Source organism: Echinops telfairi, unplaced genomic scaffold (genome assembly GCF_000313985.2).
Source record: "Echinops telfairi isolate 266 unplaced genomic scaffold, ASM31398v2 ScPeMD7_6080;HRSCAF=6971, whole genome shotgun sequence".
In the NCBI taxonomy this organism is placed as follows: Eukaryota; Metazoa; Chordata; class Mammalia; order Afrosoricida; family Tenrecidae; genus Echinops; species Echinops telfairi.
Genome location: NW_022109980.1, coordinates 5103173 through 5129473, shown reverse-complemented (window position 1 = coordinate 5129473; position 26301 = coordinate 5103173). Strand labels below are relative to the sequence as shown.

Sequence of the window (26301 nt, the reverse complement as noted above, 5' to 3'; positions counted from 1 at the left end):
GCTCAATTTGGTACCACTGTGCCACCAAGGCTCCGAAAGTTGAAAAACACCACCAATCGCTATTAACCCCTGTATCCACAACTGGCAATTTTAAGTCCCAAAAGGGTCTTCAGCATTGTAGCATGTTCTGTTGATTTGATTAGCTCCAGTTCACTCTAATTTGTGGCATGATTGCAAATGAGTTTAGAGTAATAACCAGTGAAAATGCTTATATTTACATTTGTTATATATGACATTGGAGAGGATGGCTGATAAAGTGATACAAAAGATATATGGCAAAAGAAAAGCGGTGATTAAGACTTTCTGTGTGCAAACTGTGGGAAAGAGGGACATCTCTACTTCCACAATAATATATTTAAAGCCTATGACTTTCCCCAATACTGTATTCAATTTGATGCTACCTTTTGGATAAGTATGTTAATGCTAAAATGACTTCAAAATTTACAAAGCCCCAGTGGATGTCATTGCAAGAAAAATGAGTTGAATGTTTTTTAGGAATACACAGCAATTGTTCTTATTGAAATAGTAAAAATGCTTTTATACGCGGGGTTACCTTCCATTTTCATCAAGATTTTTGCCACCTTAAGTGTTTAGCGGATCCACATAATCCACCACAAAGGTTATTGATAAATAATAAGGGAAAGCTAATTTGAAATTACTTTAGGAGATTATTGAACTTTCAAAAGACATAGTGTGATAGGGATAGATTTAACTGGCATACAGAGATGTATGCTTTTTTGACCATTTCAAAGGAATATAAATACACTACGCCCTGGTTGTTATGTGCCCTCTGATCCTTTGTGACTTACAGTGCCCCTGAGTACAACGGAATGGACACTGCCTGGTCCCGCCCCACCCTCACAATCATCGCTATGTTGGAAGCCATTGTTTTGTCCACTGTGTGAGTCCATCTCATTGAGTGTCTACCACCTCTTTTGCTGACCTCCCACCAAGCGTGATGTCCTTCTTCAGGATCTGCTCTCTTCTGAACACGTGTCCAAAATAAATGAAGCAAAGTGTCCCGGATTGCACTCTCCATAGATTTGTTCATTCGTTTCAAAGTGCATAATATATTCAAATCATTCACCAACACAACAATTCGATGGCATCAGTTTTCTGTTGGTCTTCTTACATGATTTAACTACACAATCACCACTTTCTGTTGGTCTTCTTACATGATTTAACTACACAATCACCACTGCAAATATTTAAAGAGTGGAGACCCAAAGCCCATCTGTAGACCATTGGATCTCCCTCCACCGAAGGGGTATATGGAAGGGATGGTTCAACGAGGGTGCAGTGTAGCACCAGCAAAACACACATCATTCCTCTAGTTCCTGAATCCTTCCCCACACCCACCCCACTACCATGACCCAGTTCTACCCTACAAATCTGGCTAGACAAGAGAACACACATTGGTACAGATAAGAGCTCTCAACACATGGAATTCAGGACACATAAACCTCAGAGGAACAATAGTAGGAGTAGAGATATCATGAGGGCAGGGGGATGGAGGGGAGAGGGGAGGGGTAGAAAGGGTGAACCCATCACAAGGTTGGCTATAACAGAAATGTGAGTGAAGGGAGACAATGGGCAACATAAGATGCAAAATAATAATAACAATATATAATTGATCAAGTATTCACAAATTGAAAAAAGAGGAGTTTATACCAAGAGCTGAAGTAGAAAATGTTTAGGAAATGATGATGGCAACATATGTACATATATGCTTGATACAATTGGTGTATGGAATGCTATAAGAGCTGTAGGAGACCCCAATAAAGTGATTAAAAAAACAAATAATTTACAATCTTGGTAACTCATAGAGGCAGTTTTTCCCTGTCTTATAGGGTCACTGTGAGTCAACATCCACTTGGTGGCAGTGAATTTGGTCTTTGGTCTTTGGTGTTTGTTTTATTATAACACATATCCATCAAGTCGATTCTACTGTAATTCTTTATAGGAGCAGACAGCCTCATCATTCCTGTGTCAATTGTTTCAGCCACTGGGTCTTCCTTCTTTTCATTGACATTGTACTTCACGAAGCATGAAGTCTTTCTCTGTGGACTGGTCCTACCTGATGGCATGTTTCAACTACGTGAGACAAAGCCTCGCCTTCCTCATGTCTAGGGACCATTATGACTGTATTTCCTCCAATATTAATTCACTGTTGTTTTCCAGAACCATAATTCAAATGCACCAATGTTTCTTTAGTGTTCCAAGTGCATTGTCCAGCTTTTACAGCCATATGAAGTAATTGCGAACACCATGGCTTGGGTCAGGGACATCTTAGTCCTCGAAGTGACATCTTTGCTTTTGTAGCAATTTAAAGAGCCAATTCCAGATTTCCCCAATGCAATGTTACTAAGCACACATCCAAATTTCATGTGTGCGGTGGGGATGGTGATGGCATCGGCACTGTCAAGTGGATTTTGGGGCCCTAGAATCCCTAAGCAACAATGGAGAATATCACATGTCCAGAAATATTTGTCTAAAATTTTGGATGTTGATTTTTTTTCTTTTTAAAACTTTTCTAAGCTAGAATGACTTTCTGGAGACTGGTGGCCTCCCCAACTTTTTCCGTCCTCTCTACTTGCTTCCTAGGACCTAGTTAGTATCAGTGTCCAAAAAGATCTCAGAATTTAACCCAAAGTAGTGAGGTAAACATAAAGGCATCAAGAAGCCAGGAAAACAGAGTCCACAGAAAGAGATAAGAGATTAATTAATCATTGATATTTAGCTGTTAAGTTAAATGACTTCTGCTTTTCTCTTCAAAATGGTGTAAAGAGCTTGCTGAGATGTCGTGAGGATGGCGGCCGGCACTGTTCTCACTGCTGAATGAAATAATTTGGGCTGAGTATTTTTCCAGGAGGACCCTTTCATCCTTCCATTGTAAGATTTTAAAGACACTCATAGAGCAATTAGCTTAAAGAACCACATGCGAACCAATGGCGTGAACGAAATCTCATTTCAGCTCTTCAGTGTTCTGTCTTTGATACAATAGAATACTTATCCACCACAAAAGCAGTCTATGCAAAGGCCATCTTTTCTAGGAGAAGCCTATCTCCAGGAAGATGATCATTTTTCTTCTTCTTTTTTTTTATTTACTAAGAACTTATGGTTCCATCTAGGAGCCCCGAAAGGAAGTGGCTAGTTATCTGACACAAGTAATTGTTATGGGTGTTTATGAAGCTATCTTTCTAGGCTGTCTTCACCAAGTGATTTTAATTTTCTATGTTTGAATTCAATCAAATGACAATTCATTTGGGGAATCATTAAGTGAATTACAACAACAACAACAACAACCACACAAACAGCTGCCGAGCAAATGGATTCTGCCGAATTGTGTTTGCAGAAGCTGTCGGTTTCTTCCAGGTGGTCGTATTTTTCTAAAGTGGTATATTCATGTTCAGTAAGTGACCATAATTTCCTCTTAGTGCAATGCTCATTGAAAATAACAAAAATAAAAAAGACCAACAACAGACTATGAACCCTAGTTTCAGCATAAACTACAGGTAAAGGGTTAATATACTTAGTATCGTGCCCCCATACACTTTAATTAAAAGAATAAAAAACAAATATAACTCACTAGAGTCCCCAGTAGATAAACATAGAGAAGCCAAAAATAGGCAGTACACAAGAGAGGAAATAGAACTAGCAAACATAAGCAGAAATAGGATTCAGCCTCACTAATAATCAGAAAAATGTAAATGAAAATAAATCATCTTAAATGTTTTGGTCAAAAAAAGAAGAAGAATCATTCATTATTTTTCTTTTAAATGGACATTTTAAATAGAGTATAAAAAATGGGCAAGTGTGCACTGAGAGGGGAGACTCTTTCCTCAGATTGCTAATGGCAGCGGAAATCACTACAATCCCCCAAGGCCACAAAAACCTTCAACCTTTTGTCTCATTAATGCAGCATCTTGGAATCTACCCTTAGGAAATATTAAAAGATATTGAAGATGTTCCTAGTATCTTTATATGGCTTATTTTATAATACTTCTAAATAGGGGTTGGGGAGAGAATGTCAATATCCAGCCATAGGGGCTGGGCATGTGTAAATTATGGTTATACCCATTCTATGTAGCCAATAAAAGATCTATGTTGCAGAAACATTCAAGAACACCTAGAAGAGAGAAAGTGACCTGCAAATATCTATGTGCATATTATGACTGGAGGAAACTAGACCAGAATGGCCGTAGTGACTTTTATAGGCTGTTAGAATTATAAGGGATATCCCCTTTCTATTTTGTAAACAATCCAGTGATTATGTTCTTTTATAGTTATTTTTCTTCATGGCACTTCACTTCAGTGTTTCCTTATTCAGCATGCATGCAAAAAGCCCTTTGTGAGGAAAAATACGCTATTATAATCATTCAAAAAATACTATGCTCCATTTGCTTGCTGTTGGCAATGTGATGGGAGGCCCCATGTCCTGTATGGGTTTTACTGAGAGGCTTTTTCTCCTAGGGCAGCATGCTATATTTAGAAGTATTATAACCCTCCCTTAAGCCTTTTGTTTTGTTTCTGAGAGCAAAGCAAGGCTTTCTCCTGATGTCCACACCTATAAACACCTGTTATGGGTAGGAAAGGCCTGTCTTTACAGAGGCTATGTCAGGAACGGGTTTCCATTTTGGGAGGGCAGGATATGTAAGAAAGAAAATAATGGAATCGAGGAAGAGAAAGGGAGCCTACCCTTCATGTGTACAGATCCACAGACCCAAGGGTTAACGAAGCAGTATCTCAGCTAACCTAACCTAGAACAGAGGAGCCTTGGTGGCACAGTGGGCTGCCAACCACGAGGTCTGCAACTCAAACCCACCAGGTGCTTCATGGGCAAAAGGTAAGGCAGTCTGCTCCCATACAAACTGACAGCCTTGGAAATGCACAGGGGCAGTTCTACCGTGTTCTAGAGAGTTGCAATCAACCCTATGGCAGTATAGTTGGAATTTGTGAACCTATAAGAGATCGAGTGTGTTGCATGGATGCATGTAATGGAGAGGAGGAGGAGGGTCAAAGAGGAGAAAGAAGGGGAAGAGGGAGACCAAGAATGTGAGCTTGTTCTTGAACATAACAGCCTTTTCGGGTGAATCATGATTCCATGATAAGCCTCTGTCCAATTCTATGCACAATTAAGGAACTTTAGAGCAGGATAGGCCTTTGGAGGAAAGGAGGTCCGGATATGGAAGTGAGGAACCTCCGTCACTCGACCAGGCAGCCTTCTGAAAGACCACGTAGAATTTTGGTTAAGGGTGTGACAAAACTATGAATTCAAATCTCAGCTCAGAGGCTAACTAGCTGTGTGACTTTAGACACACCACCTAACCTCTCTCTTTCTTGTTGTTGTTTGTCTACAAAATGCTGGTAAAATACTACTTATCTCATAGAGGGCTATAAAAATCAAAGCAGATAGTACTTTCACCCATCACTTAATAACATCCATGATAACCTCTGAAAAAAAGATACATGTTTTGGACATTGTGTGAACACCGTGTCTCATTCTGGTCCTACTCATTCTTCAAACTTCCCAACAAACGTCTTGCTCCTTCCTTAGCAGTGACCATCAGTGTGCTGAGGGAGATTCACGTCTATGTTTAATCCTAAATACATTATCAGTGCTTTCTCCTAACCTGATACAGAGCCCTCTTACATTTTAATCGACCTATATGCTTTCAAAAGGACCCCTTGTGGAATAATGTGTTATTAGTTGCACTGCTAACCACAAGGTCAGCAGTTCGAACCTACCAGCCAATTTGTGTAAGACAAAATGAGCCCTTGTGCTCCCCCAAAGAATTACAGCCTCCGATACCCAAAGGGCCAGGTCTGTACCATCCCATAAAGTCACTATGAGTCTCAATCAGCCTTCAGTGGAGAGGTGTCTTTGTTTGGGGGACCATCTGGATGATGTCATGCAGCAAGCAATAGTAGTCACTGATATTCACGGATTTTTCATCTTTAAGTTGTTTGAAAACCTTTCCTTTTACTTCCAAATTTCATGCTTCTACTCAGCCTCTTGCTGCTTTTATCGTTAGCCCTGCTTTTTCTGAATTCAGAAACCATGATGTACTTAACTGGAACATTTTGCAAAGAAAATTAAACAGAGAGGTAACAATATTCAGTACTCAAGGGACACGCAATACATGATCTAGGGTGCTGCTGCCTGAGAGTGAAAGCATAGATAGTTACATGGTAGACGTTTCATGTAGTAAGTGCTGTACATACAAAGCCCTGGTGGTACAGTGGTTATACGCTGGGCTGCCATCCATATGGCCAGCAATTTGAAACCACCAGTAGCTTCAAAGAAGAAAAGACTGGGCTTTCTACTTCCACAAACAGTTGTAGTCTCAGACACCCACAACAGGTCGCTATGGGTCAGCATCGATACGATGGCAGGGCGTTGGATTTTTTTTTTTTTGGACAGTACATATATAACCCAGTAACATAGCTATTTACTATGACTATCAAGGCACATATATGATAGGTTAAGTATGTACTGCACCATTGTTACCTTGACAATGCAATCACATTATATTGAAAGAACCATGAGATTCACATGTTGCACCTTGAGAAGCTGATGCATATTTTGGGCCCCTTATCTCAGCTGAATTTTTTAAAAGATCATTTTATTAGGGGTTCTTACTGTTCTTTCTTAACAATATATATGCTTTTAAATAATGATGATAGGTGACAGTGAATGCACAAAACATCATTTAAAAGTTTATTTTTTAAAATTACCCCGTTTCTTTTCACATTAATACCATCAGTGTAGGTTGAAATGGAAACTAAGAAGTAAGAATATGTTCACCACACAAACACAACATTTTTACTTTACCATTAACAATATTCTCTATTGGAAAATGACCCAATTCCAGTTGTATTTTCCTCCAATCTTTGAAGATCTGGGGGTTCCTTTCTACAGGTTTCTCTTCCTTGAATTTTCCATTGTGTACTTTGTCTACTAATTAAATTTCAAGAAATTACAATCTGGACATAGGTGATTCTTGGTACAAAACTTAGTTACAGAACCCTGACATATTTTATTGAAGGAGCTATTTGCAACAATTTTGATTCTAGTTTATTTTGCTCATTTGTATTTTAATTATACTTACTGCTCTTATCACAATTCATACATACATCCATTGTGTTAGGCCCCTTCCTACATATGTTGCCATCATCATTTTCAAAACATTTTCTTTCTACTCAAGCCTTTGGTATCAGCTCAATCCCCCACCTCCAACCCCTACCACCCTCCTTCCATCTTGAACCCTTGATAATTCATAGTTTTTTCATGTCTTCCACCAACCACTGTCTCAGTTCACCCACTTTTCTGTTGTCCATCCCCCTGGGCGGGGGTTGTATGTCGATCATTATGATCGGTTCCCTCTTTCTCTCCACACCTTCCCCTTCCCCTCCTGGTATCACTACTTTCATTATTGGTCCTGAGATGTTTATCTCTCCTGGATTCCCTGTGTTGCAATTTCTTTTCTGTACCCGTGTACATGCTCTGGTCTAGCCAGATTTGTAAGGGATCATTTGGAAGGTCATGATAGTGAGGGTCAGGGGGAGCATTAAAGATCTAGAGGAAAGTTCTATGTTTCATCAGTACTATACTGCACCCTGACTGACTCATCTCTTTCTTGTGACCCTTCTGTAAGGGGATGTCCAATTGTCTACAGATGGGTTTTGGGTCTCCACTCCACCCTCCCCACCCCTCTCATTCACATCAATATGATTTTTTTTCTGAGTCTTTGATGTTTGATGCCTGAGCCCATGAACACCTTATGATCACACAGGCTGGTGTGCTTCTTTCGTGTCTGAGCTGTATTTTTAAACTTAATGGGACCATGGTTCAGTCATTGCCCAAACGGACATTATGTGGAGCAGGCCTGTATATGAAAAGCCCTTAGGGTAATGTCTGCTACCTGGTAAGTGTCTTATGAGTTAGCTATTGTTGCTGCTGTTGTTATTTTGATACTTCTGCTAGTCTGAGGCTGATTTCCACATACCATAATGGTCTCTCCTTAGCTTTATAGTGACTAAAGAAATAAGCATAAACCTCTGTGCATATCTTGTAAAGTCACTTGGAGCTTATCTTGTTAAAATAGACCAAATCAAGTGCACAGCCATGGACTCATAATGATCCTATGCAATACATCTTATGGGAGCTATCCATCCCCAGGGTATACATCTTATGGGAGCTGAAAGCCTCAACTTTCCCCCCAGAGAAGCAGTGGAGGGTCGTGGTGGTTTGATTTGCTGCCTTTGTGGTTAGCAGCCTAACATTGTAGCCACTATGCCACCAGGAAGAAGGAAATGGAAAACATGTGAAAGTAGACTCTATGTATTCCCTGAACCGGATCTTCAGCAGTAGCAAATCAAACGGACTCCTGTGGGGGTTTTGTTTTTGTTTCGTTTTGGTTCACTTTTCACAGTTGCACGAGTTTGACTTAAACATTTTCATCTTAAAAGAAAAAAAATCCTTAAAATAAATTAAAAAAGAGAAGGTTCCCATGGGAATGGCATTACATAGACCTTTGGGGTTTACTGCGATTTCACAGCATCATCATCGTGGCCAATAACGTTTGCTTGCCAGCAGATGCCCAGGATCTCACCATGAGCACTGACTGAAAAGTTCAATTTAGCACATATGAGACTTGTCCTGCCCGTCGAGTGTGCCCGATAGCATCTTTTTAGGGTCGGAGGAGCCCTGGTGGCACAGTGGTAATGTGTTGGGCTGATGACTGCAGGTCAGCACAAGCCGCTCCGCAGGAGAAAGACTGGGGTTTCTGCTCTGCCACTGTGCTAGTTAAGTAATCATTGGCCAATTTGAGGATCAAGAGTGAAGGGGTGGAGTTTCGGCTGTCAATCTGGATATAGCTAGTGAGGCTTCTGTGTGGACATGGCCTACCCCTAAGGATTCCGGGAATTCCTGGATTTCCTCCTTGGATGCTGCAGACAGACTCTCTCTCTCTGGCTCACTCCCTTGGAGACTCTCTAGTGTTAATGCTCACTCCCTGAGAGATGCTCTACTGACAAGAAGCATGGCACTACTCTGATAGACCTCATGGCCTGGGAACTGGAGAAGCCATGTGGAGACCCCTGCCAGTGCTGAGATGCTTCTACTGCCACTGGATCCAAAGGCTTTCGACCCACTGGCCTGTGATCATCCTGCATTTGGCGTCATTGTATGTGTTTCGTGAATCTGAAGAGGACTTTATAGATTGGTATCGGACATATGGTCTAATATTGGACTTATAGACTTGGACTGGACTGGGTTGAGATGCTTTCTTAATGTACAATTACCCTTTATATAAAACTCTCCCTTATACACATGTGTGTTTCTATGGATTTGTTTCTGTAGTCTACATGGATGAACACAGCTGCTTAAGAGAGACAGCCTCAGAAACTCATAGGACATCCCCTGGTTCTGTCCTTTCGTCCAGGGTCACGATGAGTCGGCATCAACTCCATGGCAGAGAGCTGGGTTTTTTATTTGGGTACTTTCAAAATTTGCTAAATTGAAAATAAGACCTTTTGTTAACATTTCCCACCCACCACCACCCCGGTAAATAACTTGGGAGTGAGTTCAAGCTTGGCCTCTCGAAGTGTTCTTAACCATTATCATGCTGTACTTTCACAGGTCAGTCTAGACATATCGAATTACATGTACCTCTATAGTATGTACACAGAGCAACAACATATTTTAGCCACTTCCCTAACTTTAACCATCAGTGTCCATTTTCGGACAAAAAGGAGTAATTGGGGGGACAAGAGGCAAGAAAGGATTTTTTTCTCTTGATTTATATGAGTTTTGCAGTTTAAAGAAAGATTGGTTTTCCTGCATAACCTTAAAGAGTTGTGACATTCCTAGGTGATTCATAGCTGTGAATAACTGTGATTTGAACTTTTAAAATGGGTGAAAATTCCTATGGGGGGATTCCCCCTCCCCCCTTACTCTGTCTCTTTCTCAAGAATTTTCATGTTGCCAGAAACATACTGAAAGAAAGAGAATGACTCCCTTCTCATACATAAGGGTGATATTAAGATGACAAATCATGTTTGCCAGAACCTAACATTAGGCATTAGAAGTGAGATGCTTTCTAGTTTTAAATTTAACTTGCTAGCTGTAAATATCTATTAATAAGTAGAATGTGGATTGTATAAATCTAGGGAAATTGGAAGTTGTCAAAAATGATATGGGATCCTTGAAGATCAATATCCCAGAAATGGACTAATATTGGCCACTTTAAATTATACAATCATATGGTGTACTATGCCCTGAATAACAAATTGAAAAGGACTGGCATCACATTTATCGTGACAAAGAACATTTCAAGATCCATTCTGAAGCACAATGCTGTCAGTGATAGAATAATTTCCATATGCCTACAAGGAAGACCAGTTAATAGCACTATTATTTAAATTTATGCACCCACCACGAATGCCAGCGATGAAGAAGCTGAAGAATTTTTACCCCTTTCTTGAAGTTGATCAAATATGCAACCAGGAGGCATTGATATTACTGGTGATTGGAATGTGAAAGTTAGAAACAAAGAAGGGTCAGTTTCAGAAAATAAGGCCTCGATGACAGAAATGATGCCCATGATTGCATGACAGAATTTTGTATGATCAACTTGGATCTTAAAAATACATTGTTCCAGAACAATGTGTACATTGTTCCAGAACCTCAACAGTGACTACCCATTTAGACATCACCACATGAAATAAACAAGAATTTAATTGAAGGTATCATGGAAAGAGACAATGGGAAGCTCCGTAGTTTTAGTCAGAACAAAGGCAGGGTCTGACTGTGGAACAGACCACCGATTGCACAAATGCAAGTTCAGGTTAAAAGTAAAGAGAATTTTAAAAAGACCACGAGAGTCAAAATACTAAGCTGAGGATACTCCACCTGAATTTAGAGAGCACATCTAAAGAACAGATTGTATGCATTGAACACTTGACAAGCTATGGGGCGCTATCAAGGACATCATATATGAGCAATTGGGGTTTAGAGAGGAGCATTGTCTGTGTCATATTCCTGCTTTTATCGCAATCACAATGAGCCAAAATCCTGCCTTTAAAGAGCAATTGGAAAGGTGGAGGCACTTTAGGAAATAAATTTAATTCTGTGATATATGCTATGAAACACAGAAAAACATGTGTTGGTGGGTTTGGAGGGGATAATGCCAAGGCTGGGAGGTAAGATCACACTGGAGGTACTGAAAACGGCAAGAGTGCTAGTGTGGCTAGAGTGGCTGCCAAACCAACACAAACTCACTATCCTGGAGTTGAATCCAACTCCTTGAGACCCTATAGGATATAGGTGAACAGCCCTTTTGAGTTTCTGAGGCTGGAATTCTTTACAGGAGCAGAAACCCTGGTCTTTCTCCCTGGGAGCCAGTCACAGGTAAGTTTGGAGTGGCATCACTTAGGAGAAAATATCAGGAGATAAGTTTAAAGTCTTCAAGATACACAAGCAAGCCCACTGTTGCCAAAGCCAATTAGATCTTACAGCAAACCTATAGAACAGACAGTAGAACGGCCTCATGGGATTGAGGATGCTCTAAATGTTTATGAAAGCCAATTGCCCTGTCTAACCCCACAAAACAGCTGCTGGGTTCCATCTGCCCAACTTTCAATTAGAAGCCAAGGCTGCACTGCCAGGACTCCATATTAAGAGTCGAGAAGAGTGGGAAGATAATGCGGGGCCTTGTTGGCCTTTGCATAGCAGTTTGGCTTTTAATCTGAGTGACATAGAGAGTCATTGCTGCTTCTGCAAAAAGTATTACTATGAGATGACTTGGATTTTTAATGTTTCATTTTGGACTGTGCTATCAGGCGGGATTGCTGAGAGCAGGGTGCCCAATGAGGAGGTTACAGAAGCAATCCAGGTGAGATATGAAGATGACTTGAGCCTGTGCAGTAGTCGGGAAGTGCATGTATGTGATTGGATCCTGGCTATCTTTCATGGGAAGCACTAACAGGCTTTGCTGATGGATGGTGTAGGGGAAGAGTAAGATTGTAATCAGAGATGACTTCAAAGTGTTTGTCCTGAGCAAACTAAAGAATGGAATAGCCATTTATGAGGATGGATAAAACTATGAGAGGGGCAGCTTTGGGATGGGATAGGAATCAGATGCTCAGTTTTGGAAATATTGAGTTTGAACTACTTTTTAGAAATCCAAGGGGTGGTACTGGGTAGGGAGTTTAATATAGGAATCCATTGCTCAAGGGAGGGATCCAGGCTGGGACAACAAATTGGAAAGTTATGAGAGTTTTGTTAATATCTGAAGCTATGAAATGCGACGAAATTAGATTGTTGAATCATCAGCAAATAATCATCTATAATACTCTATCTGCTTTGTATCCCAGATGACTCATCTCTGATATTAAATCAAACCAAACTAATTTGTATATTCATTCAGGAATCAGCTTCTACTATTTGTGTGCCTAACGTACAGCTCAGTTGAATGTGGGATGTAGACAAGTGTTCTTGTTAACAACCCAGATCCTGTCTTTAAAAACATTAACATTGAGTTAGTGGGGGGGGGGCGCGGCAAATGGGAAGACTTCTACATATGACATTCCGTTCACATGATATGTACTATTGAATGCATATCGGTTAGTCCATAAAACTTGTCTGATTGAATTCCATGTTATGCTTGCTTGCCATAAATGCCACAGGCATTCTAAAAAATGAGATAACTGTGCATAATATGGGTAGGCATGTTCCTCTGAATGTCTGGAAATTTCTTTAGGGTTGTGTCCATCGAAGAGTTGTGGTAAAATTAAGGAGTCAATTTTACTGCAAACTAAAATTATTAATTTGGGGTGAAAACCTTGATTTTTTTCCGCCCTTACAAGTGGTCTGTAGGGTGAGAGAGGGTGAGAGGTTAGGGAAGCCAATAAGGTGAAGGGCCGGCAGTTGTTCCCATGGGTGGAGGGGAAGAAGAAAGACATTGGGGAAAATGGGGCTGGGGTGAGGCAAAACAGGGCAAGCCATCTGGATATTTGGTAAATGTTTTAAGTTGCATAATGCAAAAGTGATGGACTGATATGAAAACTTCCACATAATTCGCAATATGATGCCAACAAATGTACAAATGTGCTTGACACAGTGGATGTATGTATGGGTTGTGATAAGAGTTGTACAAACCCCCAATAAAATGGTTAAAAAAAAGAAAAAATAACCAAAGAAAAATATTTTTAAGGAATTATATGGCTTCCAGCTAAGATTTTTTTTGACATTGCACAAAAGAGTCACAATGTCGCCGCAGTCAATGGAAAACGTGTTAAAATGATGACAAGAATGAAAATAAGAATGTTTTTATAGGGCTTTTAACTTTGCAGAGGGCACTGACATCTTAAATTGCATTTGATCTTTTCAAATCTCTCTGCGCTAAATAGGGCAGGTAATGCCTCCGCTGGCCCTAAGAGCCTCAGTAGCCCCTTGTTCAGCATTCTGTTGGGGAGCATTTCATTTTTTTCAATAATTTATCACGCAATTTAAAATTGCTGTTTTAAAATCTAAGTGAGAGCTTGCTGTTCTTATGTCAGTATACACACTAGAAGTACTATTTACGTCCTCTTGGCACACTGAAGAACAAAATATTTACCATTACCTGACTCATTAAAAGGGCAACCTCGTGGCGCATGGAGGTCAGTGGCTCAAACCAACTACCTGCTCCACAGGACAGAGGAAACTTGTCTGCTACTGTAAAGATTTAAAGTCTTCGAAACCTAAAGGGATATGGTTTTATGAGTTAACTCATTAAAAATGCTCTGAAGCCAGAGGCTCAAAAGTTACAATATGAACACTAAGAACCATTCCCCCTCCAGGACATTTGATTTCCCAAGCTCTCATAGTTCCCTTCCTCAGATCCACAGTCTGAAATGTACTACAAAACCCGAGGAAAGAATATGATTTCCCCTGAATGGAGTTCTTCGTTTGTTTTCATCCCAAATTTGTACTGGGTTAATACTTAGAGTCCTGTTCATTTTAGAATTGGCTAATATTTCTTAAACTGTTCACTGATTTTAACACACAGACACACAGAATAAAGCAATATTGTCTTTTACAAATTGCATTGCCAGACAAATATTTTTGAAGGCTGACTTTCTTTTACCTTGAGTATTTTCTGATGCTGCAGCCTCCAGATGAATCATAAATGCTTGACAATGCAAGTGTGCAACACAGGGTGTTATTATTGCCTCTAGCTAGCTTCCTGTCATGGAGCAAACCCTTTGCTTCACTCTCTTGATAGCATTATCAGCATCAATTGTGAATCTGCGAGACGTGTTTTCTTGTGAAAGGCCAACTCTAAGAAGGCTTGCGTTTTTCCTCTTTCTTCCAGGTCTGCTTGTAATAAGGAGTCCCTCTTCCTCTTTTTTTTCCCATGAAAGTGAGTTTGCTTAATCAGAGATGGAGCAGACCGACTGCAAACCCTACCAGCCTCTGTCAAAGGTCAAGCATGAAATGGATCTCGCGTATACTAGCTCTTCTGATGAGAGCGAAGATGGGAGAAAACCACGACAATCCTACAACTCCAGAGAAACTCTGCATGAGTACAACCAGGAACTGCGGATGAATTACAACAGCCAGAGCAGAAAGAGAACAGAGGTGGAGAAATCTACCCAAGGTATGATTTGATTGGGATTTTATAACGAGTGTGATTTTTCAATGGGGAATGCTCATATGCATAAGTTTATGTCCTCTGAAACAAATGTGCTGATGTTAACTGATTAATATTTTGCACTGCTTCCATATGCTTAGTGAGTCTGTTTCAGATGTCAACACAACTGAGGTGATAGGTTACATGTGCTTTTTATGGATTACACATGAATTTTGATGAATCAATCCTCTTATCAGAGCATTCAAAATCTGTCTAATCCTACAAATAGCCATTTACAGATTGAAGGATAAATAATTTATAGTAAGATGAAAACTCAACAGTTAAGTGCTTTTCAAGCCATTGCCTAGATGGGACTAAACTCTCCAATAACTATTTGCTGAAAGAACTTTAAGCAGATCAGTGAAGACCACCACACAAAAGTTCAAAAAGCCTGTCAACAAGCTGTAGCAGGAGAGTCAGAATGGGCTGGGACTCTTCCTAACCCAACTGGACTGGGTAACAGCACCTTTAGACAACTTTGGGTTGAAAAGATACCTTCTAGTAAATAGAAAACTGTGAGATAAGTATATGACTTCTTATATCTTACATAAACAATAGTGGTCACTTTCCATCGGAACAAGATACTGAGATTGGCAAAGGTTCCTTTAGATGGATAATCACGACTAAGATGAGAAGAATAGATCATTGGGTCTCAAAGGGCAGTCCTCAACTTATGCTTGTTAGACATTTCAATGATTAAGCCTTCAGAGTCAGAAAGCCTAGGAATGCAATTCAGCTCAAGCCCTCCCAGAATGTTCCAGGCCCGCTATTCCATCCCAGAGGGGAGCTCAATAATCACATCTACCTGGGTGCCTTGGACTGTTTCTTGTCAGCCCTTCACCATTTCCCTGTCGTCTTAAGTGTTCCTTTACCTACTATATATTTACCCAATGTACAAGCCAGTTTCTCACCAGTGAAAGTGATAACCTTAGCAGCCCCTATCTCCCGCCTCATTCTTACATCAATGACTTATGTTAATGGTGGTCCTGTCTCCTAGCCTTCCATAGACACTTTCCATATCCATGTCCATATAACCTCTAAATCTCTCAAATCCACTTCCTCTGCCCCATTCTCATGAGCATAACTCTCATTATTCTTCACTAGATAGTTTTTCATTTTCTAACTGGTTATCCAAAGCTCTCATGTTTAATCCTTGTGTCATTTTATTAGCTCTTCCTTGGAGTGCCTTTCCTTGCTATCTCCTTTTAACCATAGCCAGACCGTTTTCCTGGGCTAGCCTAAAAGACAGCCCTCCCCATGCAGCTCCTGATGCACTATCGCCATCCCCATCCCCACCAGTACCATTACTTTCACAGGGGACTTCTTCCTACATGAACTTCAGGATACTTAATTTGTACCCATTCCTACTTCTTATTACGGTTATATGATCTTAGATCAGTGGGTCTCAACTGGTGTGTCATGACTCCTTTGGGGGGTCGAATGACCCTTTCACAGGGGTCTCCTGATTCATAGTAGTAACAAAATGACAGTTATGAAGTAGCAATGAAAATAATTTCATGGTTGTGGGGTCTCCACCACATGAGGAACTGGATTAAAGGGTTGCAGCATTCGGAAGGCTGAGAACCACTGGCTTAGATGGTTCACTCAGTGAAGATGGGGAATCCTGTTTTATTTATGAACCTCTATTTTCTATAATAGTTTTCATATCGGATGTGCCTTATAATTCTTTATTAGAGGATTAAAACATTATCCACAAAAACACAGGAAGTTGTCATGCATTGTTTAAATAGTCCATAGTCTATAAAAATAGTCACTATAAATGAAAATGGCTGCATTCTCATTGACTTGAATTTTATATTTAAAAAATAATTTAAATTAAGCCAAAGATTTAAGACATTAAATGTTTTTATTAACTATATTACTCATTTTTATCTCTTAACATAATTGGAAAAATTTTTATTCTCTCTTTGTGAGTAATTAATTGTAATCTTCTCTATTTATTCAGCCAAATACCACTTAAATTTGTTCTACAATGATTGTATTTTTATGCCTAACTGGCAATTGGTAAATGTTTTTCCCTTTAGAAATTTTTGACTCAATCATAATGTGTCCCTCCCGTAAAGAAACATCTCTGTAAGTTTGTCCTCACAGAAAGATGAACTTACAGTTGTGAGTTTTGGATTGAGGGTGGTTGACCTGAGTTGGCAGTGTAAATCAGTATGCCCTGATGATGTTACTTTATTCTAAAATAGACTCAGTTTTGACCTGCGTGGTATCAAGAGCTAGTCAGCCTCATATTGGCTCTCTGTGTCATGTGACTAAAGGGAATCATAAGGTGAGGGCGTTATCATCTAGGGTACCATCCCTAGCTTCCTTTCAACATGGATCAGGACTCAAGAACTTTCCGTGAGTACTTTGTTACTCCCAGACCCTGAGTCAGATGCTGGAGACAGAGACAGCTATGACAGATAGTGCTTGTGGTGGAGCAGATACTTGTTTGAACAAGTCATTGCAGTAAAGGGTAGCAAATGTTTTTAGAGAGAAATAAAATGCCAAGGGAGTATATAGCATGCAACATATAGTGTGTTTTGGGCTGGTGGAAGGGTGTAGCTTGCAATGGTGCAAATTCAATACGGCTAGAGTAAGGTACATTGGATATATGAAAGCTCACATGTTCAGTTTAGATGTTTTGTTCTTTAACTATTGAAAACAGACATTTCCATGGTGAAGAATTTCATGGCAAGTTCTTATTTTAGGATGAGAACTCTAGCATCCGTCTAGAAGACTGAGTGTCATTGGGATAACTTGGAGGCAGGGAGAAAATTCATGGAACGGTTGCACCAGCCCAGGCAGTGAATGGTAACAAAAGCCTCAGCTCCAGATGTATGAAATCACATTGAGGAAATTTTACTGCGGGTGACTCGATGGCCCAGGTTGAAAGCAATAGTAGAATCACAAAGACCGTAAAATGTCAACATTGAAACACTGGAGAGCTGGCGATCCATTTACCAAGAGAAGGCACTTGGAGGAGGAACAGGTTTAGAAGGGAAGAGAAAGCATCTCTTGTTAGACCGCTTAAGATGATTGCGTCATTCCACAGAGCAGGCCTGTGGGGGAAGTGGTTGAGTGCACAGTTATGAAATGAAAGGTTGGAAGTTTGAACCCACCAGCTACTCCATGACAAAAAAGGATCAGAACCCCCTTGGGACATTTCTGCTTCTGTCCTACCAGGCCAACATGGCTCAGAACGCACGGCCAGGGCAGTGGGGTCATCCTTCAGGGACTAAGAACCTTTTGGAACCTATTTATACTTTTAGCTTGTGTTTATATCAGGGGCTGAAAATCTGGAAATAGGGACTTGATCATGAGATACACCCGGGAGGAAAGCTGTGCTCCCTATTGAGGATAAATCAATTATCCAACAAAAGGGTAAAGTGTGGGTCCAAATATCATCGTTTGCTTTGGAGGGATGAGGGTCTGCAATCATCTGTTGATTTCTTCTGTGGAGAAAGAGAAAAATGTCATTTTAATTCTTACATGGCAATGGTAGAATCATGGGTCAACTTAGCAAAATGAACCTAATACATTATATGCAATAAAACTCTCAATAAATCATTGAGCTTGAGGTCAGGAAGGAAGGAAGTGAAAAGGAGAGAGTCCCCCAACCTATTATAATGCCTGCTATCATACTGTTGTTGTTGTTATCGTTCGTGGTGGTGATGCCATTGAGTCAGTTCTCATTCACAGCAACCCTATGCACAACACAAGAAAACACCATCCAGTATAATGCTCTGCCTTTGTAAAGCTTGCTAGCTGGGTTATGGTAGCAAACTACTCCAGGTCTTCGATCTTGTTCTTGCATCTGCCCCTTGACTTCATCCTCAAGTTCATCTCCGAATAGTATCTCTATCTATTCTGTATCAGGATATAGCAAGGAGCTTTATATTTGCTCTGCGTAAATACCAAATTATTTATGAAGTGACATCCCCACTTTAGAGATGAGGTGGTAATTGAGCCTTGTAGAGAAGTGATTTTCTGAAGATTTCACAACTACCGCTAAGAAGGTAGTAAGAGATGGGTGTCTCCAAAGCATCACGCTTCACTATAGGGCACTGCCTACAGACCTACCATACCAGACATCAGGAAATGGTGGTGAGGATGAATTGGCAACACAAGTGTGTAAGTGTTCAGGAAGCCAATAAGTGTTGGTTTCCTTTCAGCTCCTTCTCCAACAACCTGCCACCAGTCTTTTATGTTCCCATGCCCAGGGTGTTATTAGAGGGATCATAACATTCCTATCTTGATTATCTCTACAAAAGGACAAGTGATGTGCTATATATTTTGTACCTCCAAATATTACTGGGTCTGTTTTCAGTATTTATGAAAGTTAGTGTTTCATTCAATTCCAGGGATATGGTTTAGTAAAGGACTCATGAGAGGAAATTCTTCATCCAGTCTGAAAGCAGTTTGATCGATTAATCATTACTGACCAGGAAAGTAGCCCCATATACTACACAGACACTCATGTATACATGAGCACATATGTACACACAATACTGGATTTTAGTATGATTATTATTTTTTAAATTCTTGAGTGAAACTAAAAATCAAACTCAAGCTCAATGCCATCAAGTTGATTCTGACTTATAGCCACCCTGTGTGATAGGATAGGACTGTTCGTGGACTTCTGAGACTGTAACCCTAAATGGAAATTGAAAGCCTTATCTTTCTCATTGGTGCTATAGTGGGTTACCTGTTGGACTGCAACCTGAGGGTCAGTAGTTCAAAACCAACAGTTGCTGTATGGAAGAAAGATAAGGCTTTCTACTTATATGAAGAGTTACAGTCTTGGAAATCCATGAGGCCAGCTCTACCTTGTTCTCCAGGGTCGCTATGAGTCACAATGCACTCCAATGGCCATGTGTTAGGAGGTTTTCAATGAAAGGTGGGGCACTAACATTATGCGCAGTTTTTGCTAGCAGGATGATTGAAGTTTAGGCAGGCTTATTTTATGAGAATTTTGGCAGATCCTATAGCAAAGGTATTTGGGCTGGCAATAGACAGGATAGCAATTATTTATTTTCAAGTAGCCTCATTGCCTAGAAAGGCACTAATTAACTGAGAAATTAGTATAAGATGAAAATATGAACATATGGGTATGCATACCAAGAAGAATAATTTTAGTAATGAGAATTTCCCTGTAATTTTTATTACAGATAAGATTAGTTTTGCATGTAGCCATTTAACTGTAATGTAATTATGAAAGAAAGTCACCCATGCATAAAAAAGTAGGTGTGGTGAACACCTGTTAAATCCCACAAGTTCATAGACCTCTAAGATACTACATCTGATGCAGGCCTTTCATTTCTCTCTTCTGGACCCGCTCTTTGGGACTTTTCCCCTAGTGAAGTTTAGTTGCGTATTTATTTTCCTCTTCAAAAATACAGCCTAGACCTCTATCTCAGTTTATCGCTATCTGGTGGAAAAAATGTAAGACTGTCTGTTTGTATTTACCAAGATTACAAGGAGACCATACTTGCTTGCCATCCATCCACCCATCCATCCACCCATCCATCCATCCACAAATCCATAAATCTATTCACCTATCCATACACTTACCCATCCACTCTGAACTATGTGCTAAGTACTAGGTAGATGGAGCAGATTGAAACAAATGCGTCTTTGTTGTTGTTGTTAGTTGCCACGGATTCAGTTCTCACTCATAGCGACCCTGTGTCCAACAGAATGTACCTTAGTAGCTATCATTTCCTCCCTCTTTGCCTCAGGTTAATGAGCTACTTCATTATACAACATTAGCTACTTGAGTAGACAAAAGCCCCAAATTGAGAACACCATTATTTCTCCACTCATATGTTAAGCAGTTAGTAGTAATTTAAACTATTATTAACTTATTTGTAGAGAGTTTTGATAATATTTCCTACAAAAATCTTTCAAGGACCCTTAATCTTAGAATGTGTTTTTACATGACACAGATCACTGATGGCAGGTATAGTTTAATGAAGCAAGGCGCATCAAAGAAATATGTCAACAGCATTTGCCCACTATGATTGAATTCTCTATTGTGAACATGCTACTACTTGTCCCCAGCTCCTAACATGAAACTCTATTATGCCTGTGCTGGGAGAACTTCTATAAGGGAAAAGTAACCCACTTGTTTAGCAACAACTCCAATTACCTGTGCCTTTCAGTCGGTAGTATTTGTTTTGGAAATTTTATTCAACATGCTTGCACTTATCTAGCATCTAAAACTGAGCTGGAACATGCATGGCACTTGCATTATTACTCCTTATACCTGTTCCATGTCAGACATCCCGAATCAATCAGGGTGTTGTTTTCTGTTGAGTCTAACTGTTCCCCCATACTTATCAACACATCCTTCCAGGAATTGCCAATCAATTAGAGTTGGTAGATACAGAGGAAACCTATTTCCCATCCATTGTCTGTGCCTAGTTCTTGGTTAAACTCTGAGGATATAAAGATGAATCAGAAGCAGGGTTGCGTTCAAGGAATTCACAGTACAGTTGTGAAGGCAGATGTAACCAGCAATCATTATGCAATATCACTGGAGTTGTAATAGTGATATATGCAAAATGCTATGTTAGTCTAGAAACTATTATCAGGTATCTTGCTTTAGGAAAAATGGAAATGTGTATGGGAGAAGTATCTAGAGTTTATTAAGCACCAGGTTGTGACTAAGGGACTTTAGACGAGGTTGACAAATCATTATTATCCTTATTTTACAGATGAGGAAAATGAGGACAGGGATGCTAAGTTACTTGCTCAATAGCAAAGGTAGATCGAGCTGGAACAGGAGCCCAGGCTGTGTGTGACTTTAGAACCAACTTTCTAGGACGGAGGGAGCCCTGGTGTCTTAGTGATGACACACTGCACTGTAAGAAAGAGGAAGCTTTCTACTTCGCTACACAGGTGCAGGTTCAGAAACTCACAAAAGAGTTGCTACAAGTTGGAATCCACCTGATGGCAGTGAGTTGGCATTTGAGCTCCTTTTTCCTGCAGAACTGTTAATAGATTCAAGCGATTGCTCTTTTGCTTAGAACCATAGCGCTAAATCACGGCACCACTGAAGCTACTTCTGAACAAATACATTCAGATTTCAAACTTGAGGACATTGGGTGAGTGTCTGTGCATACGTGCCCGTGCTTGGAGACATTGATAAGTGGAAGATCCTTGAAACGCTGTGACTGGATGAGATCACTACTAGATAATTGCCATGATTCTTCCTGGAATGGGTCCAGTTGGGAATGAAGAGGGCCGAGTAGGTGAGCCTCTGAAAAGCCTGCATTTGAAGCAGTGTAGTGAAGACGTGCAGTGATCCTAGATTGCCAATGGAGAAGTAGGAGGAAGTGATATCATGTATGCTAATGGGAACACATCTCTGAAGGAAGAGGTGAACAATATTGTCGAACAATGCAGAATCAATACACAGAATGAAAATCGACAGGAAGCCATTATAGCAGGCATTTTACCAGGTCATTGTGTACCTTTCAGAACAGAGATTCTCAACCTTGACTGCCCATTGAAATCACCTAAGGGATTTTACAAATCACCTTATGAAGGCTGCTCCCCCATCAGAATTTCTAGGGGGTGATTCCAGGCATCGGGGTTTGGAAAATTCTCCACTGGGGGACAGAAATGCCTTGGAGTATGATGTTTGAATACTTTTTAAACAATGATAAATTATAACATCATGAAGAGAGAATACAATTGAATATAATTACTAGAATATGATGCTGTGGGGGATGCTTGGAATCTCAGGTGTGAGGCTTTCAAATAAGAATGGTCGCAGCTGCTTCTTAGACTGGATATACACATAGACCAGTGCAGAAAGGGAGTGTCATCAGGTTGAAGTTCATGTCTTAATGGTTTCCATTTTAGATAAAGAAGAGGCGTGGTTATCTGCTGAAATGTGGATTGTGTTAATGTGAAGCTGATAAGGAGATGTGAGGCTGTTGACAGCCCTCATTTATTGACCATTTATTATGTATTCATGACTCTAACTAAAACTGCTGTTAATTTTATGACATTATTAGATGATGTTCTGGTAGATGATGTCGACACTGTATTAAGGGTTTAAATATAAATTCTCACATGATGAGAGGTTTTCTGAGCATTTTCAATGCCAAACTGATGCTGTAGCATATTTAAGGGAGGGAGATTTGTGTACTTTGTGCATTGAACTGCCTTTTAGTGAGAAGGGAGCTCTGTAGTCTCTTTCATATCTCCAGAACACACATTAATGCATTCAATTTCTCTGAAATTCCCCCACTGTTTCTCAGTTCCTAGATTTGGAGTGGCCACTAATACATCCATGGCAAATCTGATCAAAATTTTAAATCATCCATTCAGAAAATGTGAACTTCCATTGAGTCTTCCCCATGCATTTATCAGATTCAGGAAACTCTTGAAGAATTGTATTCATGCATCATGGGTTGAATTTCTACTAAGAGAATTTCACCATTCTTAGTTAATGCACTTTAGCCACTTCAAGGTTTAGCACTCAAAGGGAAAACTACCAGGGTCCCTGGGTGAGAGGTAACTACGCAATAAACTCTGACCTTGGACTTCTCCTTCCCCTTAAGCATGGTATCACCTAGATTTATTACCACCCTCCACCAGGGAGTTTTCTATCCACTTCTAAAGCCTCAGAGAGGCTGGGAATTGTTTTTCAACAAGGATGGTCGTATTCACTTAAATACACAACATAACCCCACATAGAAATGATATCCGCCAGTTACATATAAGGTAGGTACATTCACATTTGGCTTTGGAGAAAGGAGGATACTCAGATGGGTGAGAGATGGAGGAAGATTATTTACAGTGGTGCAATGTAGCAATGGAGCTGCATGAGAGCCTTTTGAGGATTTTATTTTCTCAAAAGCTCCTCTTTCCTCCTTATTATTTAGCTAGAAGGATGGATGAGTAGCTATACACAATCTGCCATTTCTTAGATAACAATTCATTACCAAATGGTAAGATTCATCTACTCTTGCACTAATTTTTTTTAATAACACTGTGTGTTTTGGACAAACGTTCACTTCGTTTAGTTTTCCAGTCAATAATTTCTACATAAATTACTCAGTGTTATTCTTTCCCTTCTTCACAATGTCTAAACATTCCCATTATTTCCAATCTAGTGTTTCCATTTCCCCGAGTCTAATTTCCTTGTCTTCTTACCTTTGTTTTAAATTAAAGTAATTCTTGTTCATTTGGGTTATAAATGATTTTCTAAAGAAGCATATGCTCCTTGGTGCTATTATTTTGCTTTGTCAGCTAATCTGTTATTTTTCTAAAAGGTGACTTCAGGTGGTTTGCTTCCATTTAAAGTCTAAGACGTATCACAGGGCGTAAGCTTGGGGAATCATCCAGTCTCCACTCGCCCAGTAAGTCTGGATAATTTCAGAACTTGAGTTTTTGTTTCATAGTTTTTCCCCTTTTTCTTCAGGATCCATTTACTGTGGCCCTGATCAGGTTATTGGTGGTAGCCAGACACCAGGTTATTCCGGTCTCTGGGTACGTGAGACCCAAATTCTTATCAACCATTAGTCCTGTAGAGACTAGTTTCTGCTTTTAGTCTTTGATTTCAATGAGTAGAAACGAATAGTATTTAGTGGGACTAAATTTGAGTAAATAATTCCTTATATAGATTTTAAACTAACTTAGTGAAGTAGTTTTAATTGCACCTAGTTACCCATATATTACAAAGGCGTGCTTTTATCTTGGACACTCAGTCTCTTGTTGATGGACATTCTATTACCCAGAAGAGCTAGGACAGTTTCATACTTTCTTTGCTTTACTGCATCTGAGGCTAGGTGGCTGTTTTCAGTCTGAAAATAGCTCTTTCCATTGCAAACATTTAATTTCTACTACTTATTCCTGAACCTACTTTTCTTAATGCTGTGCTTATTCCTTTAATGCTTCTTCCTAATTCTAGGTTAAGAAACTGTACCACAGGATGGGGGACAATTCTGGTGTTGTTTTGCTTAAATTGTTTCACTTAGTGGAATTGCGTATTTTCTACTGATGATCCACATGGTTTCCGAAGGACCAGGCTGGCTCCCTGGCTCAGTGTCATATAGTTACCTATTCCGGGGGAGGGGAGGGTGGAGACAAAGAAGAAGCTGTCCTTTGTTGAGTACATAATTGTATTGTTTCAGCTATAGGGCAAGATCAGAAGGACTATGTGCCCTTGCAATTGGGAATACTTAGGGGATAAAAGCTTTGTTTTTGTGAATTTTAGTTTGTTTTCTGTTGGTCGTTCTTTTCCTTCTTCAGGGTTCATTTGTAAAATGGTTAACACAAAGGCACAAAAATGAGTCAGGCCGGTGGGTCGGATGGCAAACATGACAATTAATTTGACTGAAGCAAAGGGACTGTTTAAAGTTGAGGAGTAAAGGAGGTTGGTGAAATTAGAAGGAAGCAGTTTGTAAAATTAAAATGGGAAGTAAAAGGGCCTGGGTATAGTTCAGTAGCTAGCAGGGCACCCCTGGGGCATTGTGACGGACTGTAGTTCACAGAGATGATTGAAGATATACCCATGCGAAGTGCTGATTCTCCTTTTCACAGAAATTTGAATAAAATTCCGAATAGGCATTTCAAAATGTAACTATATATTCCTGTGACCAGTCAGAAGCCATGACTATAAGGTATGGCAACATGTTCTGTCAGGGAATTTTCGTGGAAGAAAACTTGCTCTTTTTATTTATTCGTTTGTTGTTGTTGGTTATCTCTGCTGCAGAATTGGCTCCATACACAAATAAGTTCTATTTATTTTCTGCACTTTCTTTCTCATTATGATTCTGAGAGGGTTGAGAGGTGATAGAAAATAAAACACGAATCCTCTGGAACCTTGCCAGTATTCTCATTTTTGAAGCTGTTATTCGAAAAGCCACAGTGTCTACGGTTCTGTCCACACAAAGTGAACTATTGGTGGTTGGATTTGGTGCCAGTTGTTTCTGTAACACATGAGGTATTTAATTTTTAGTGCTCTTGAGTCTGTAACAGGTTGAACAAATGATCGTCTAACCTTTGATGGATTTTATCCCATGGAAAGAAGCAGTTAGAAATAAGCTGAAAGGCCAAAATAATTAAGAAAAAACTTAATATGGACACACCCAAACCTTTCTTAGAATGAATTGTATGGTTTGAGTTAAGATTCATTTCTCAAATTTCAAGAGACATTTACAAAGCCTCACTCCTGAAGCCCCATTAGACCATCTCATTAATGACCCCGGTTCAGAGTCTCAAGAACACTTACAAACAGGATCTCTTTGCTATACAACCAGGCTGAATGGTAACATGTCTCAAAGCACCTCATAAATCTGGTCCAGAATCACCTTCACTGATGGGAAAAAATGGAGTCAATCTGTGGATTTGATAAATGGCATCATCAAAAGTGCACACTTGTGTTACATGATATACACACACATAAACATATACATATAGACACACATGCAGTTTATGTTCTTTTTATGGGTCACCATTTCATCTTGTGGATATTTAATGACCACTTATTTACTAGAACAATGAGATGTTAATGCGTAGAAGGATTGTGCTCTGATTTTTATTTTCTATTGATTGCATTTTCCTGAACTGAGACATACTGTACTTGAATCTAATAATG

General features: G+C 39.8%; 1 protein-coding gene across 1 annotated transcript in view; it reads left to right on the top strand.

Moving 5' to 3' along the window:
* The window catches only part of LOC123522362 (teneurin-1-like), a 444826-nt gene that overhangs the window by 280016 nt on the left and 138509 nt on the right, over positions 1-26301 (top strand). The window contains exon 3 of the mRNA XM_045295866.1: positions 14361-14645. Within this exon, the coding sequence (XP_045151801.1) occupies positions 14429-14645 (217 nt within the window). The 5' untranslated portion in view covers positions 14361-14428. The remainder of the gene's footprint in view (positions 1-14360; positions 14646-26301) is intronic.